The sequence below is a fragment of the Ammospiza nelsoni genome, chromosome 3 (assembly GCF_027579445.1).
Source record: "Ammospiza nelsoni isolate bAmmNel1 chromosome 3, bAmmNel1.pri, whole genome shotgun sequence".
NCBI lineage: Eukaryota > Metazoa > Chordata > Aves > Passeriformes > Passerellidae > Ammospiza > Ammospiza nelsoni.
Window position 1 is genome coordinate 99,899,948 of NC_080635.1, and position 16,719 is coordinate 99,916,666.

The 16,719-nt window shown below is 34.2% G+C and overlaps 1 protein-coding gene across 1 annotated transcript in view; it reads left to right on the plus strand.

Annotated features, from left to right (window-relative positions):
- The window catches only part of EYS (eyes shut homolog), a 703,265-nt gene that overhangs the window by 555,919 nt on the left and 130,627 nt on the right, over positions 1-16,719 (plus strand). The window contains exons 38-39 of the mRNA XM_059467250.1: positions 3,725-3,889; positions 11,184-11,337. Coding sequence (XP_059323233.1) covers positions 3,725-3,889; positions 11,184-11,337 — 319 coding nt within the window. The remainder of the gene's footprint in view (positions 1-3,724; positions 3,890-11,183; positions 11,338-16,719) is intronic.

Genomic DNA, 16,719 nt, shown 5'->3' on the forward strand with positions numbered 1-16,719 from the left:
CCTTTTATAGCAAATAGAGAGAACTAGGCAGGTTTAAATCATGATTGGGTGAGGATAATCACATCCTAGGATTACCTATTTACTTTAATTATTAAAGAGGACCATGGACTTGTCTACAATTTACCCTGTAGATTGTAGACAAGCTTAGTCAGATGTTTGGTCTGATTTTCCTATCAGAAGATGTATGCATTTCTTCTCTTGCTAGGATTTTGTGGTGATGTTAAAAGTCTTTCTTTGTTCTCATTTGAATTTATTTAGTGATGGTTGGTGCACTTGATGACTCTTAATGTCTTCAGGACTGAAAAATATATTTTAAAAAGAATTCAACAGAATAAAATCAAATTCAAGTTAAGCCAGTCTTGTAATAAAATGTGAAGAATGCAAAGGGAAAATAAGATGTAGGAGTGGAAACAGATTTATTCCATTTTAGTAGCAGTAGAAAATTATATCCTTCCCCTTACTCCTCTTTATTTTCTGACTAAGACAAAATCAGGTAGGGACATAATAGAAGCTTACTGGTGTTTCTCAACTTTTTCTTGTTTTACTGTGTTATTGTGAAAATTTTCATAAATAATATCCCATCTAATCTATTTATTTCAGTAGAAAATTTGAGTCTTCCATTAAATTGTTAAAGTAGAAGTCTTAGTAATATGTGTTTGTCAGGTAATTCAGACCCAACTCTCTGGTCTCTCTTACAAATTCTTCTCTAGAATTATTTGTAATCTTTTTTATCCTTAAAATGTGAGAAATTTTCTCTTTCTTCCTGCATCCAAGTTAATTGTTTTGAGAACCCCTTAGGCTGCATGTACTCACTTGGAGACCATTGCCTCAGTGGAAGAGAGTCCTTGTGATCAGAGACAGAGGTGACAGTGTCAGATAGTGGACCCAGGGTGGAATTAGGTTCTTCTTGTTAGCCTGTCCTGTGAAATATATTAAATACTAAATTATTTATTGCCAGCAATCATCTTAAAATATGAAGAACTGTAAATATTGCTAGGAAGCAGTACTAAAATACTGTCATGATGTGGTAGAGAATTAGCTCATTGTTGTTCAGCAGATGCTCTTCTTTGGATCTGATGTGTGCAGCCATGGTCAGTGCTTCATGGGACTTTAATTTCTGCTAATTAAGAGTTTAGTAGAATGAGGGAAGTGGAAAAATTTTGCCCAGACTGGCAGCTTTGCCCATAGTGTTCTCTCAGTGTACTGTATCACAGACATAGGTTTTAGGTTCTTAATACACAGACTCAATCTGTTTTCTCCCACTTAGACCCTTCATCCAAGCAGAAGACTAATCCCTGTGCTCTCAATGACCTCTTTACTGATGTTGCAGACTTGCAGCAGATTGCAGCTGTTGTACAGCTTTAGGGCAGAGAATGACTGTTAGGGATCAGCAGGCTGATAGCCTGCACACCAGAGGGAAGAGGATGTGCTCTGCATCTTGGCATTTCTGGATGGCTTTTTTTGCCAGGTATGCATTTGTTTCTGATGCAGTTGCTGTATTTGCTGTGTCTCTTCTGCTGATTTCTGAGAGGACTTCACAGCACTGGTGATGGAAGCCTAGGCTGCTCTGGGCACTGCCCTGCAGATGTAGACAGGACTGCTGAAATAGAATCTTTTCTCAGTAGTTTTGACTATACATCAATGCAAAGACTTCTCTGGATGGAAGGTGCTGGATCCCCTGGAAAGTTTTAAATCCTTAGGGGAGATCCCTCCTTTGAAGGGAGCTATCCTTCCTAAAGGAGTAATGATATTGTCCTTCCTTTCAAAATTGCCCAGAGAGACCATGATCTCTTCCCCTCCTCATTCTTCTCCCCCTTCCCTTCACCTAGCTGAAAGAAACTTCACAGATGAATTTTAACTTAGAATATAAATTGTGGACAGCTACTCTCCAAATTGACCAGTTGGGATTTTTTTAACTACCTAATAAAAGACATTTTAATAGCTTTGTTGCTCAGTGTACCACTACATTGTGAGTACTGAACTACACTGAGATTTCTAAAGGCACTGCACTTCAAGAATAATTATTAAGGTTGAGTGCACAGAACCTCCCTGTGAAGGATAACAGAATCACCAATTTTTGAGGGTGGAAGGGACCATCATCTTGAGACCATCAAGTCCAACCCCCTGCTCAAGCAGAGCAGAATCACCTAGCACAGGCTTCTCACAAACAAGCACAGTCTGGTTTTGAAAATCTCCAGGAACTGAGACCTGACAAACCCCTCTGGGTAACCTAGGCCTATGTTTGACCACTCTCACAATGAAACAGAGTTCCCATGTGTTCAGGTGTAATTTCTTGGGTTTTGATTTGTTCCCTTTGCTATCAAGTGCACTGCTGAGAGAAAATTGGCTCCCTCTTTGCCATCCCCGTGTGTTTACAGATCCACCTGTAACATGTGTTAAGATCCACCTGAGCTGTTTGTTCTGCAGCCTTAGGAGTCCTGGCTCTCTCAGCCAATCCTCATGTGAAAGAGAACCCAGCCCTTAATCCTGTTTGTGACCTTGCACTACACTGCTAGACCTCCTAGTACTGTTTCTCTTGAAAGTATGAATATAATTAGGAAAAAACCACTCATAATCATGTAGGTCTGCTTCTGATTTGCAATGCCGCTGACCTTTTTTGTATCTCATATCTTTTTCCACTTTCTCCAACAATCCTGACTTTTCCAGACCTATGATTTAGAAACATAACTAGTCATTGCTGTTTTTCTTTTGTCAGGGTGTGGTGTTTTTTAATGACTGTCCTTCCACATGGGCTTATTTAGCTAGGCCTTTCCTTTTGTCCTTTTTTTCTTAAATCAGTTAAAAACAGCAGAGCATAAACAGTGGTCAGATTCACAAACAAACAAAAAATTAATAAATTGAATACAATTTTTTTTGTAGTGCTAGTCCTGCCTTGTGTAATCATCATTCACAGATCCATTGTATATTTTTAGTTCATTAAACTAAAAATTTCTTTGCAAAAATATTACCTGAACTCAAAAAAAATTTTTTTGATGCTTATTCCTTATTCATATCCCTGGTGATCAGTCTGGGAAATCTTCAAGGTATTTTGCTTAAATAGGTTTCTTGGGGCATTGGGAAGACATTCTGCCTAACCTCAATTAGTTTTAGCTTATTTTTTCTTGCATTCATGATACTATTATCATGTCTGAAGGGTAAAAAATAACCCAAAAGCCATAATGACTAAAGTAATGAATGCAATAAACATTGTAAATGTTAAGCCTTCACACTTAAAAATTTTCTCTTAACAATTATTCATTTCCAGACTAATGTAGTGGAAAAATGCATATTCTGCCCAATGGCATTCTCTTTATAATTTCAAACCCCACAAATTTGAGTATTCTGAAAATGAAGAAAAACTGGGTTTGCCATCTAGAAATAAAAATTAAAAGTACTTCACAGAGATGTCAAAGGACAAAAGTTGTGTACTGACACATCTGTGAAGAAAATTTATGACAGTCTTTTTAACTTGCATCTTCTAGCATTAGTCCTTCCTATAATGGTCTTTTCACATCTAGTAATAAGCAGATGCTAGAACTTTTTCATTTTTTGTGTATTTGATTTGAATGTTTGAAATTAAAGAAATTTATATACATGCCCAGCAAATAATATAGTTGATGATGCTATTCACAGGTATAAAAAATGGATCTCTCTAAAGTGCCTGCATTTTATAACTTTATTTTGTAAAAAATTAATAAAATTATCTTTTTGTTGTTCATTTCAGACATAGCACTGTTTTTTCCATCCTTCACTGGAAATTCTTATTTGGAGCTACCTTCTCTGACATCTGTATCTGATACCAGGACTGCATCTGGGCAGGAAACAAGCAATGTGACAACTCTGTACTTGACAGTGAAAACAACTGCTCTAAATGGCACAATTCTTTACAGTGAGTACCAAAGATACTTGAAGCTAAGTACCCGTTTTAGCTCCTTCAGGTCTTTATTAACTTTAGTGTACATCAGCTGGCATTGCCTCTTCAACAGCAAAATGAGTCATTAAAATGCAGTAGAAGCCTTTTGGTATTCTAATGCATGCTGCATTATAAGATTTGAACCATTGTTCCTTGTGTTCCTCTGGAAAGTTCCTTGATTTATGAGTCATTGAGCAAAACATAACTTACAAGAGAAAATGCTGCTTCCTGACAAAAAAGAACACAGTAATCATATGAATTTAGTTGTAAGTTTTACTGCTTTAAAATACAAATGTTGAAGAAGTTTTGAACAACTTATAGAGAAACAACTTCTCTGTAGTTGGATTGAGCCTCGCTTTTTATAATTGTGATCTTGGTTCCAAATTCTTGATTTATAGAACTATCTTAGGTTCTGCAGTTTTGCCATATTTTGAAGCACTTACTGTGATTTCACACTTCAGAGAATTCCTTTGTGATCCCCAGAGAGTATACGTGCAGACTTGGATGTATGCCTGTTAATACTACATAAAAAAGTTGCTTCTTGCCTGCATATTTCATTCCTCAATATATGGCATAAACTTCTGAGACAGAAGTACACTTTTCACGAGTCAGCAAGAAAAAATAAACTTCTCTGCCAGTTGAGTATTTCATTATATATTTTATCTTGCAATTTCTTGCAAATGGAAAACATGGAAAGTGAGGTGATTTCTTCCCAAGAAGAGCTAGAAAAATATGATTATTTGATAGATTTACTCCACAAAGACAAAATCATTAGGAGCATTTTCAGTTCACTGCAACTTCCTAGAGTTACTCTACACAAGAAATGTTGTTGATCTAGCATGAATAATTCTGATTAAATTTTTTTGCATTTATATTAATCTGGTAGTAGTATATGTGAATTCATCTGAACTATGTACATATTTATAAGGCAGGGTTAAAAGTAATATAAGCTTTGTGGCATTATTTAATTATGCCTTTTTTAATTATCTGTACTAGATATTTTTTAGATGTGAAACACTCTAGCCCCAAACTGAAAATTAATATTTACTTCTTTCCAAAATGGCATTTTAAGTCCTTGTATTTTATATCTGGGCTGTTGCTGCAGCTGCCTAAGCTACAGTACTGCAAAATTTGCCAAGAATCATGGATAAGTGGTGATGTTGCAGTTCTTTTTATCAAAATGTTTTATACTTGTTAGTTATTTCAATTTCAAGAGGAGTTATTTGCCCTTGAAGAAGAATTCAATGAAGGTTATTGGAAGTATTTTGAATATATTTGGCATTTAGTGATTTTGTTTGCTTCATCACTGCAGAGTAATTTGGCTCCAGCCAAAGTTAATCTTGCTATCTACACATAAGCCCTGAGTAAGCATCTCTGTGAACCAAAAATCTCAAAGAACTCCAAACCAAAGAGAAAAAAAAGAGGAATATTCTCTCTGCTAGACTCAGGAGGAACTTGGGAGGAGGTGGTGTTTTTGGAAGCTAAAAGAGTCGAGTTTGTTCAGCCTGGAGAAGAGAAGGCTCTGGAGACACCACATTCCTGTCTTTAAGTATTAAATGGGTGCTCTAAGAAATATGGGGTTAAACTTCTTAATTGCCTGTTGCAGCAGGACATGGGGTAATGTTTTTAAACCAAAGATCACTAAAAGAGTGTAAATGTAGACTAGATGTAAAGATTTTTTTACAATGAGGGGAGCAGGGTACTGGAATGGACTGCCTAGAGAGGTGGTCAATTCCTCATCCCTGGAATCATCCAAGTCAGGCTTGAGAAGACTCTGAGCAACCTGCTCGGGTTGAAGATGTCCCTGCTCATTGCTAGGGGTGAACTAGATGACCAATTCATATGACTCTACGTACTTTCTTTTCTAGATAATGTGCTTATTTTGCATCTAACCTAATTAGATATTTAAACCTAATATAACCTGTTCAGCTATTAGTTCATACTGTCTATGGAAAATTGTTAACATGGTATTTTTCAGGTGTTTGGAGAGATTTTGTTACAGCAGTATTTGAGGACTTCACATTCTTTAGAATATAAATGTTTCCGCTTTCTGGAATGATAGAACGACATTAGTGGAGAACCCCAACATTTTTTCCTTTCCAGTTATCCATATTGAGACTTCCATGGGCTGTGTCACAGCTCACTTCTTATCCCTCCAAAAAGGAGCCAGTGTGGATCAGGATTAGTGGTACGAGTTCAGCTCTCACCCTGAAATTGAGCTGGGGTAGCTCCAGCAACTCGGGATAATATTTGTATATTTTCTCAGACTGAAAACTCACCTTTTCTTCACAGGTTCTCAGTACCATGTCATACTTGCATTTTCATTCCCTGTGTTACCCCTAAAATGGAATTTTAACTGATTTGCAATATTCCACTCTTTTTGCGACCAGTAGGGTTTCTTTTATGGTTAGATTTCTGTTAAGCTAAATAAATAGATAAGTAAATAAGGAAAACTTTGGATCTCTGCCTGGCTGTGGAACAGAGACACAGAAAATAATGGATGACTTATCAGAATTCTTGTAGAATTCTGGTAAGTCATCCATTACTTTCAGTGTCTATTATCAGAATTCTTTTAGAATTCTGACACTGTGTTAAACATTAGATAGATCTTTGCTTTTCATTTCCACTTTAACGATCTCTGCCCTTCCTTCTTTAACACCAATTACTTTTCCTTGTTTTTACTCTTTCTTTTTTTGTTCTGTGTGTCCCTGATAATTAGATTAATTTCCAAATATTTCAAATGTTTCTTATAATAGTTCGGATCAATATTCTTATATGGTTTTACTTGAATGTAAAATAAAAAATTATATAAATGCATAAATAAAAATTTTTCCAGTGTTTTATGAATTAACTCCATGTGCGTATACAGATAATTGAGAATTTAATTATTTCTGAACACTCTTCTGTCAAATAAATATCCTTTGTGAGTTCCCTCATATGCTTTCTCTGTACTTCCTTCATCCCCATTTTTTCTCCCCGCTCTGTCTTTCATTTTCACTTCCAACTACTACAAAAGTGAAGCTGCTGCTGTCAGCTCTTCTGCTTTTAATAGTAGTAGAACTCCTGCCTTTAATCTGCTTTTTTGAAACTGTGTGACCATCAAACATCCCAGGAAGGAATCATCAGTAGAAAGCCAACTTGAGGCTATTGCACTCACTAGGTACAAGAATCACACACTTCTAAGGGTTAATGTTCCCAACATTTTCAGATTCTGTTAATTTATGCATGTTTGCAATGGTTTAATAATTATGGTTACAATTAGCTTCACATATTCATAAAGCAAAAACCTTTCTATTTGTCAAAATAACTTTTTAGAATAGAAAAATCATTACAGTGATCTGCTTCTTTCAGATGTACTTTACTAGAAAATTGTTACACATTTTTGATTAGTTTTTTTAAATTAATCCAACTTCAGATTACACATTTTACAAACACACCTGTTTTTACCAGGTGGTGGTGAGGTTACATCTGTTTTTCTGGCAGATAATTAGTAGACATTTAATTACAGAGAGAAGTCTCAGACAAGATGCTACTGATACACAAAGGAATTTGAATCAGAAAGTATGCATAAGAAGACTATTTAAGCCAAAATCATAAGGATAATATAAAAGGATTGAAATTTGCATCTGTCTTTACCTAGTACATTAGCCAGTGAAGAACAAAAAAGATTTGTGCCTTCTTCACTTTTTCATGTCAACATGCCTTTAAATAAAAAGAACAGAACACTGAAATATCAATGCATTAATACCTTTTAGCAGTTAGTGCAATTATATATGTGCAAATATATATTAGACAAATAAAATAAATATAGACAATACAGCAAATAAGGTTGCTCATAGGCTAACCAAGAGGCAGAAGATGAGAACCATTACATGTGCTAGGCATGCCACTTTAGTAAATCATACCGTACCATTGTTAAAAAATAAATCCTATTTGGTGCCTTTATTAGCAAGAATTTTATCAATGGTTAGTTGAAATTAACAAGTACTAAGGACTTGTAGAGGCTTTCAAAAATAGGTTTTCTGTTAAAAAAAGGGGAAAGAGGATGTCATAGAAGTCTATGTATGATTTATAGAAAATTACTATACATATATCTGTCTTAATACAAAGAAAAATGCATTTACATAGTTAATAATGCTATTTTCCCTAATTATTTCAGTATGTATTCAATAAATACATACATTAAAGAGTGTTAACAGTAAATGGACTAAAATTCTCTGGAATTTTTGCTGCTGTGTTATGTTTAAATTGTTGATAGAATGCGACAATTACATTTGTGCCAATAAAGATTAGACATCATTGTGAGAAGATTTGTTTGTTGACTACAGAATGCATTCATAAAATTTCTATTCTATTCCTTAATTATTTTATTTGTTAGCATGATTAAATTTTATCCACACGTCAAAGCAAATTGTGATATTTAGCCATAAAGCAAAATAGATTGCTAGCAATGATAAAAACCTGATACAGTTGTAAAGTTTTACTTCATCATTTTCATTTTTAAGAGAGTCAGCATAATGCTGCTCACAATCCCTTCAAGGGTAGATTGTTTAGCTTCTGCTGTATATGGTAGCCTATAACTTCTGACAATTGGATTTCAGATCTCACAACCCATGTTTATAGCATTCCTAAAGGACAACAGCTCCCTTTCCGTAAGTTGGGCTCATAAATTATTTCCTTTTTTCTCAGAAGCTCTGTTCCCCATATCTTCCCATATTGCCCTTACCCTTAAGAAACTAAATAGAGGCCATTCAGACATTTCAGTTGTAGTCTCTTTGTCTTTATTTCAGCTCTTATTTTCATGTAGAGCATTTCACAGTATCCTTCCTGTGTCAAAATTGATTTTCTGTCTTAATAAAGCTAATCCCATATTTTAATGGGACTTCAAATCTGTCTTTTAGATAGGCAATCATTTAAGCTCAATGGCCATTTGCTTGTTGACATACTGATGTACAAAAATTACCTTCCAGCTCACAGTTTTCTGTGAAAGGATGATTGCTGAGATTCTTTTGCTGGAACCCTCACATAACCTCTACCGAGGTCAAGATGATTTACCCCTAATATCCAACAAGGTTTTTAACTCAGATATTTCCTGATCTCTGTCTCTTCCCAGAACCTGTCTGTTTTGCTTATGACTCGAGCTTTTCCTATGAAGGTAATTTCCATCATATGCGCTAGGTAGTGTATGCTCTTTCACATTGACAGAACAAAATTCTGTGACTCCTCATGTTCACTGTAGAAAGATTTAAAGGACTGTCCTTTCAAAGGATTTCCTACCACCTAGCAAATAATGTGAAGAATGCTGTTAGTCACCTGTAAGTGTGACTTAAAAGTGCTCCCTAGACTGAAGTTCAAGCAGCAACACTCACTGAAGTTTCAAGAAGTAATGCTGCCTTTGAGAGAGATGTCCCAGATTTTTTACTTTACTGGTAATAATGAGGACTTTCTTCCAGGTTTTTACTAGTGGGCAATGTGAATAGACAGACAGAGTCATTGGGAGAGGGGAAACAAGCTGCTCATCTGTAACTTCACTTTCTCAAGACGTTATATACATGCACATATACATCCACTTCATTCTCTCTGAATCAATGTGACTTACAGACCTACTTACTGGTAGAAATTGGAAATGCCAGGAATGGCATGTGCAGGGAAGGGAGAAGACTAGGAAACAAATAGTACAATATATGCATATATCAGTTATATGATGGTTAAAAAGCAGTGCAATAGTGCAATATATTTTGAAAGAGAATTATCAGACTACTGTAGAAGGAAATTGTAAAAGCCAAAGGCATGAAATCCAGTCAAATTAAAATAGCTTTGGAGTTAATTAGGTATTCAGAATACAAAATATATCTAAGCATAAAAGACTTTAGTAGGTCATCAGGATTTGTAACAGACTGAAGAAATGCAATGTTGACTAGAAAGCTGCTCTCAAGGAGGGAGTTTACATTGTGAACTGCTTCTGCTACGAACTATACAAAAGGAAATGATCAGACAGTTGCAAGCACTGTTGTCTCTCTCTGATCTAAAAGATCATTTTTTGCTCTTTGTTTTGTCTCCAAAATAAAGTTGATTTTTTTTATTTTTTTTTTTTACAAATTATTATGTTTTTTAAGTCCCCATAATGCCCTCATTCTTTTTACCTTTCTGAATAAAAATAATAAAGCATGTTCTGACCTGTGGGCCCCTGCAGCAGCTCCAGGCCTGGGAGCTCCTACCCAGAGCTGAAACCCAGCCCAGATCCCAGCCCTTGTGACCCACTCTGGGGGACTCCTGCTCATGGTTCATGGGCAGAGCCACCCAAACCCAGGCACTCCACAGCTGAGGGTCCCCCAAATGCCAGCGTGAGATTTCTCCCTGTCCAACACCCATGCCAGCACCCAGGCCTCCTATTCAGAGGCAGTGGTACATCAAACAATACATGCAGTATTTTCAATTTCCTGACCCAATTAGTGAGTCTTTTTTACTTCAGTTAAACATAGTAAAATACAGTGAAATAAACAGATTAACATTTTAACGATTTGTCTTAAAGGTGAATAAAAATTGCAAACAGGAACTGTCTTACCTTTTATGAAAAGAAAATTCAAAGGACAAATTCACCTAATAGCATTTGAAATTGTAGGTATCAGTCCTTTTTTTTTCTTAGAAGAGCCTTTTATCATTCATCACTTAAATATAAATATTTTGCTGTCATTTTTACAATGTATAATATATTATTTAGTGGAAGTGAACTTAAGCATATTTTTCATTCATATTTTTAATAGTTCAAGTACCAGTATGTTTGATGTTTTGTAAATAATTTTTCTTCTCTTCAAGTCTGAAATACATCGTTAATTGGGAAAGGTAAATTTTTCATAATCTTTAAATCTATTATAAGAGCTGTCTTCTTATAATTTTTGTTTTCTATCATTTATTTGAAAAGCTGAATGAATGTGAATTTCTTTTCATATTGTCACCTTCATTGCCTTAACAATACTGCTGGATATAGAGAGAAGTTTAGTTCATGAAAATCTCTGTGAGATCAATGCCACTGCAGTGGCAAGTAAATTTTTTCTTTTAGTTATTTTCTTTTACTTTTAACTGTTAGCTAAATACAGAGATTACAGTTTGATTTTTTTCCTCACAGTCACTCAAGAAGAGTCCTGTGTATGGACAGGAGGGTCCCCAAGGTCATCGTGTCTGATGATGGTGTTCCAGTTGTGTGATTGATTTAGTTCTGTGAGGTCCTACACTTCCAGAAGTGTGACTGTCGCCTTTTTTGTTTTCAAAGCTGGTGAAAGAAATTTTGGAGAACAGTTTCTTCACTTGTATCTTGTGGAGGGAAGACCAACAGTTCGCTTAGGCTGTGGAAACTCTCAGAACATTCTGACTGTGTCCCTGAACCAATCTGTCAGCAAGGGTGTGCTCGTCCCTATCACAGTGAGGTAAGAACTGGGTTACACTAAAAGAGTTTTAGTCATCTATATTGAGCAATAAAATGTAAATTTTTTTTTTGACAATAAAAGGGCAAGTCAAAGTGGAAAGCAAATTTGGAAACCTTTTTTTATAAAGTTGAAAATATAATTCAATTTTAATTCTCCTTGATTGAAAATACATTTTAGTTCACACAGATTACTTCAGTCCTTTGGAGAACTTGTGAATCATTCAAAGTCTTCAAAGTCCAGATACATTTACAGATTCAGATTATTTCCGTTTGAGAACTGAAACAGTTTAAACATAATTTTTGAAATTACAAATGGGGGTCTCATATTTTATGCTTATGAATTAACATGTTGAATAAATTATATTTGTCATCACATTTTAGTGCTAAATATAAGAATAATCTATTGTTTAAGGTAAATTAAAAATGGGCATGCTAACAACATCTTACATTACAGGGTGTACTTGATGATTTTAAAAGCTTTATCCAAACAACTACAATTCTAAAATTGTCATATCTACATTTGCCACTGTACTGTCAGGGTTATACAAGTGGCTAATCACTGCTGTCACTTTTCATCTTGTACAAATGATAGTTCTGAAAATGGTTCATTTATCATTTTGAGATGGATATTGATATCATGCTTTGGTAATTAATTAACTCTTTTGCAGTCATGGAATTTCATATGTGCAAGCTAGGTAAGAAGTAAAACAGAAATAATATAGAGTTTTTTGTTATGTTTATATTAGTAATGTTAAATAATGGTAAAGTATTCAATCTTTACTTCAGAAATGTTTAGAAATAATTCTCACCCATATAAAGTATCATATTACTGTGATTAGGATAATATTTTTTTACATCGTTTAAGTATTCTTAAGTATTAATTGCTGCACCTGAACTGTGAACATTTGTGCTGTGAGGGAATGTAATGCACAAATTATGAAATTAAAGGCAGCCTTGGCTAGAACTATTTTTGCTGTTAGAGGATGGTATGTGAAGGAGACTGCTGCGAAAGTTACCATGAAACATGCATGTTAGACTTCTCAAAATTGCCTTTTACTATCAAAAAAGAAAAAACAAAGCAAAATCTGAATGGTTTTGTGTTTTTCTTCTGAGCTGTTTCTCTGTGATGTAAATGTTGATCAATTCTGAAATGACAGGGGTTTGTTGATCTCATTATATAGAGTAGATTGATAAGGGGAGAAGAGAATGTTCAGCATATCAGTCTATTTTCTTAGATTGTATGCTTAACCCATCTGCCCTACCACTTCTTTTAGAAACAAATTTGTTAGAACATAAATCCTTTTTTCAATATACAGAAAGCTAATAGGAGCTGCCATTTAAGAAACTGTTTCATTTTTATCTTCTATTTCTGTTCATCCACAGGTCTCTACATTACTTTTTTCCTACATTTAAAACGAGGATTTTTTCCTTTTATGTTTAGTATTAACATCTAGTATTAATGGAACAAAGTCACATAGCATACATTCAAATCTTATTAGCTGGCAGTGTATTTATTTTAGGATTTTTGTACAGATTGTAAAAGCACATAAAATTTACAAAGAAAAGCATATCACTTCCCCTCCTTTTGATCTAGCAGATATTTTTTTCTCTCCAAAAATACTTGATAGAGTTATACAGCTCAATACAAATAAACTATTGTAAGTTTGTTTTTTAATCCCAGAGGCTTCTCTTGTATGAGACATTGGTCAGATAATTATCTGCATTGTCTTTGCTTCATACATTTAAGCCATTAAAATGCCATACTGATTTCAAAGCCTAATAATATTGTAGCAACAAATGCAGCTAAACGAAAATTTAAAAATTGATTCTAGGTATAGAGTTCAAGTTCACATTGAAAATTTTATTTCCTTCTTTTTCTACCTTAATATTAACACCTCTGTATTTATGCCTCATTCTTCTTGTTGTTACACTAAAAAATACTATCAGTTCAATTTATACATTTCCTTTGTTTACTAGAATTTTATACTGCTACCTTTGAAACAGTGGCATCCTAAATAACTTGCAAGGTGTGATTGTAGACTGTGACTAGTAGGGATTTACATGAATTTGAGTTTATGGGCTTGGCCTCCAAAATGACTTGTGATTATTCTTGTGAGTCCTTCTAAAATGTAGAGAGAGCAGTATATCCTTCACCAAGCAGCAATAAAATTGTAATCCTTCAGCAGTCATCCTTAACCTCTGTCAAAGGAAAAAGCAAACTTGACAAGGCTGTTGTAGCCTCCCAAGCTCTTGAATTATAAGATATAAAATATAAATCCATGACAAACTGTTGATCTGTGTTCTCAGAGGCTGTTGTAGATAGATAATTCTATCTGTATGCTTTACCTGCAAAATTGTGTGGGGTTTTTTTCCCTATAGTGCAGAAAAAGAGTCAAAAAGCAGAATAAATGATAATTTTTGTTACTGTTTCAAAGCTCTCCAACAAAGGAACAAAATATTTGCTATATTTGATTTTGAATTAGTTTGGAAGATAATATTTGACAGTTATTCTGGTTTTGGATGCTACTATGACTGCAGTGGTTAAGCACCACAGCTAACACATCCAATATCTATAGAAACAGATTTTCTCCTTCTCAAACTTATTCTTTTTAATTCACATGTGCAAGAAACGAATACATTCCCATAGTTTAGAGCTATTGCTTTCCTTTAACTGTATGATTAGCTTCCTTAGATATGGCCATTTTCTCAAACCTGATGAAGATTAAATGAGTTTTAAATGTTCAGTCATTGTCTTTATGATACTTGTGAAATGGCAGCTTTATAGAAGAAAGTCAATAAAGCTCTGATTGCTTACTTTTTTGCATTGCCTAAAGAAAATAGAAACCTGTTTCAATGTAGTTTCATTTGTGTTTCTATTTCTGTTTATTTTAGGATGATTTGATTACTGGTTTGAAAATGTGCATTCATTTGAGTGTAATTTTTTATGATTTCATGATTGAGAATGTATTGGTCTTTTCAGTTAAAGCTTTGAGCACATACTTGAAATGTAGTTTGGATTGGTTTTATGGATTTGTTCTTTAAAGTTATTCAAAGAACATTAATCCAAACAAATTTCATTCCATGAGTAGGTTCTAAAATGCATTTACCTGATGTAAAATTTGCTCTACTTTGTGGTTAAAGTGATATTACTGTCATGGGGGCAAATGATGTTTCTTCAATTTAGTGGTTGAAAGAAGGTAAATTTGACAAAGAGATTGAAATACTCAGGTCATCAGGATTTTGATTTATCTAGATAGTAAGGTGGATTGGCACTTTAAGAATATAAGTACTGATATTTTTTAGACATCTTAGATTCTTGTCTCTAAATGATATTTTTGTCTGTTCTGCACAGTGATGTGATACAGCGGGTCCTTTTCTGCTTAGGAGATTCCAAGCAAGCATTAATTAAAATCTTCCCTGTATGTGACAACATCACTCTTCAATCTTATGTACCTGCAGAGCTTTCAGAATTTTACTCTGGAATTTAATGAACATAGTGCCCATCCCCACAGAGCTATAGCATGTTATTGCATACATTTACATTTCATGTATCTTCCAAGTGAACATGTTGAAAGCAGTTGTTTCCAGTTTTCTGTCACACTTTAATCAGTAGTATGGATGTGAGCATTTACTCATGGCTGAGAAGGGCATCTTTAGCTGTCCTTAAAAGGGTTTATTTGTTAAATACATTATCCAGTTAATTTGGCCAAGTATCACCTAGACCATGCAGTGTACAGAAGCTGCTGAAGTTTATTATTTGGTCTTCCAGCTTCAAAAGCAGATGGCACATTCTGAACTGTGAAAGTCCTCAGCATGTTTTTGTACCTCCACATGGAAACTTTGGCAAGGTGTAATGTATTAAGTACTAGTTACATGATTATATTATCAGTGTCCATGATTTCCCCACTTCTACTTCCTCCCTTTCCACAGAAGAAAGAAAATCGTTGCTTGAACTATTCTACAAAGTTTTTCCATGCATGTGCATTCTGAAAATGTGTTTCTAAAAAATATGTAAATCACAATCCATATGATATGTTGTCTCATTTTCAGTCATGTTGTTTACCTATTTCATTTTATTACTTCAGAGATATATAAGTTTTCATACATATTAGTGCATATTTTTATTATTATTTACAGGTGTTGGGTATCCTGCATAGTGTGAAAGTATTACTTAAAATTAAATTAAATCAATAAACCAAAAAAAACCCCAAACTCAATTATCTGATGTCTTTCTATTGCTTCCAATATTACCAGTTACCAAGAAATATAGGATATTTTTTTGATGATTTGGAAACATCTGAGCAGCAGGTTTTGTATCTCAGCAAGTATATAGTGTAGCCTAGGTTTTGTAAATGCCATACTGATTTCCAACATAATTAATTATGTTATGAATAAGAAATGGAAAGGTGATTTGGTAAATGACAACAATGTGCAATATCGCTGTTGTCTTATCACACCTAATCTTTTCAAAATTATTTGAAGATTAACAGTGAAAACAGTCTTGGATAGATTTTTAAAATTGTATTTTATTTTATGAATGTATAATATTGTTAAGGAAAATGCATTTAGATGTGGTTTTAAAAAGGAATGTTTTACACACTCTATATCTTAATTTCAAATTTTAAGTCTGCATGTAGATAAGTTATACCTATGTTGTGGTGCATCGAACTGGAAATGCTGTATGATATTAATCAATTTTGAAGAAAATTTGTGATTACTTCTAGAAGGGCATATATACAACTTCATAAATTTATGTTTACTGCATTTTCTATAGCAATCAAAAATTTCATAAAATCATCACATTTTCCACTGTAAGGTAGGAATGCTTTTGCCCTGTACACCTATGTATTGTTTGTCCCCTGAAAGCTTTAATCCGTTTCATTAATTGAGCTGTTACAGTTTTGCACAAGAAATCACTACATCTATTTAGTCTTAAAAATAGTCCCATAAGAGATGCATTAAATCAAGCTAATGAATACAAATTCTTGTATATGTAATTAAAATTTGAAACAAAAATTTGGAACATTGGAATCAGCTGGTTAAATAATGCCATGTGGCATGTTATCTGGAATAAGTCAAATAAGAAAATGGATTCTCATAAAGAATATAGAAAAGGTTACCTTTTGTGTTTGTTTCAATTTCAGCTTTTGTGTATGAACAGATCATTCAGTGTGTTTAGAAGTATAAGCCACTTTCTGAAACTTTTTTTTTCCTTTCATTTATCAGCAGTATGCAATATTTCATCAGTGATCTGTCAAAGCCAACAAACCAACTGCTATGGCTGTTCAAGCTCATTAGCTACTGACTTGAAGAACAGATGTTTGAATTCCTGTACCCTTCATGCTCTGGGTTTATGCTAGATTTCCTTGCATTAACTGCCCTT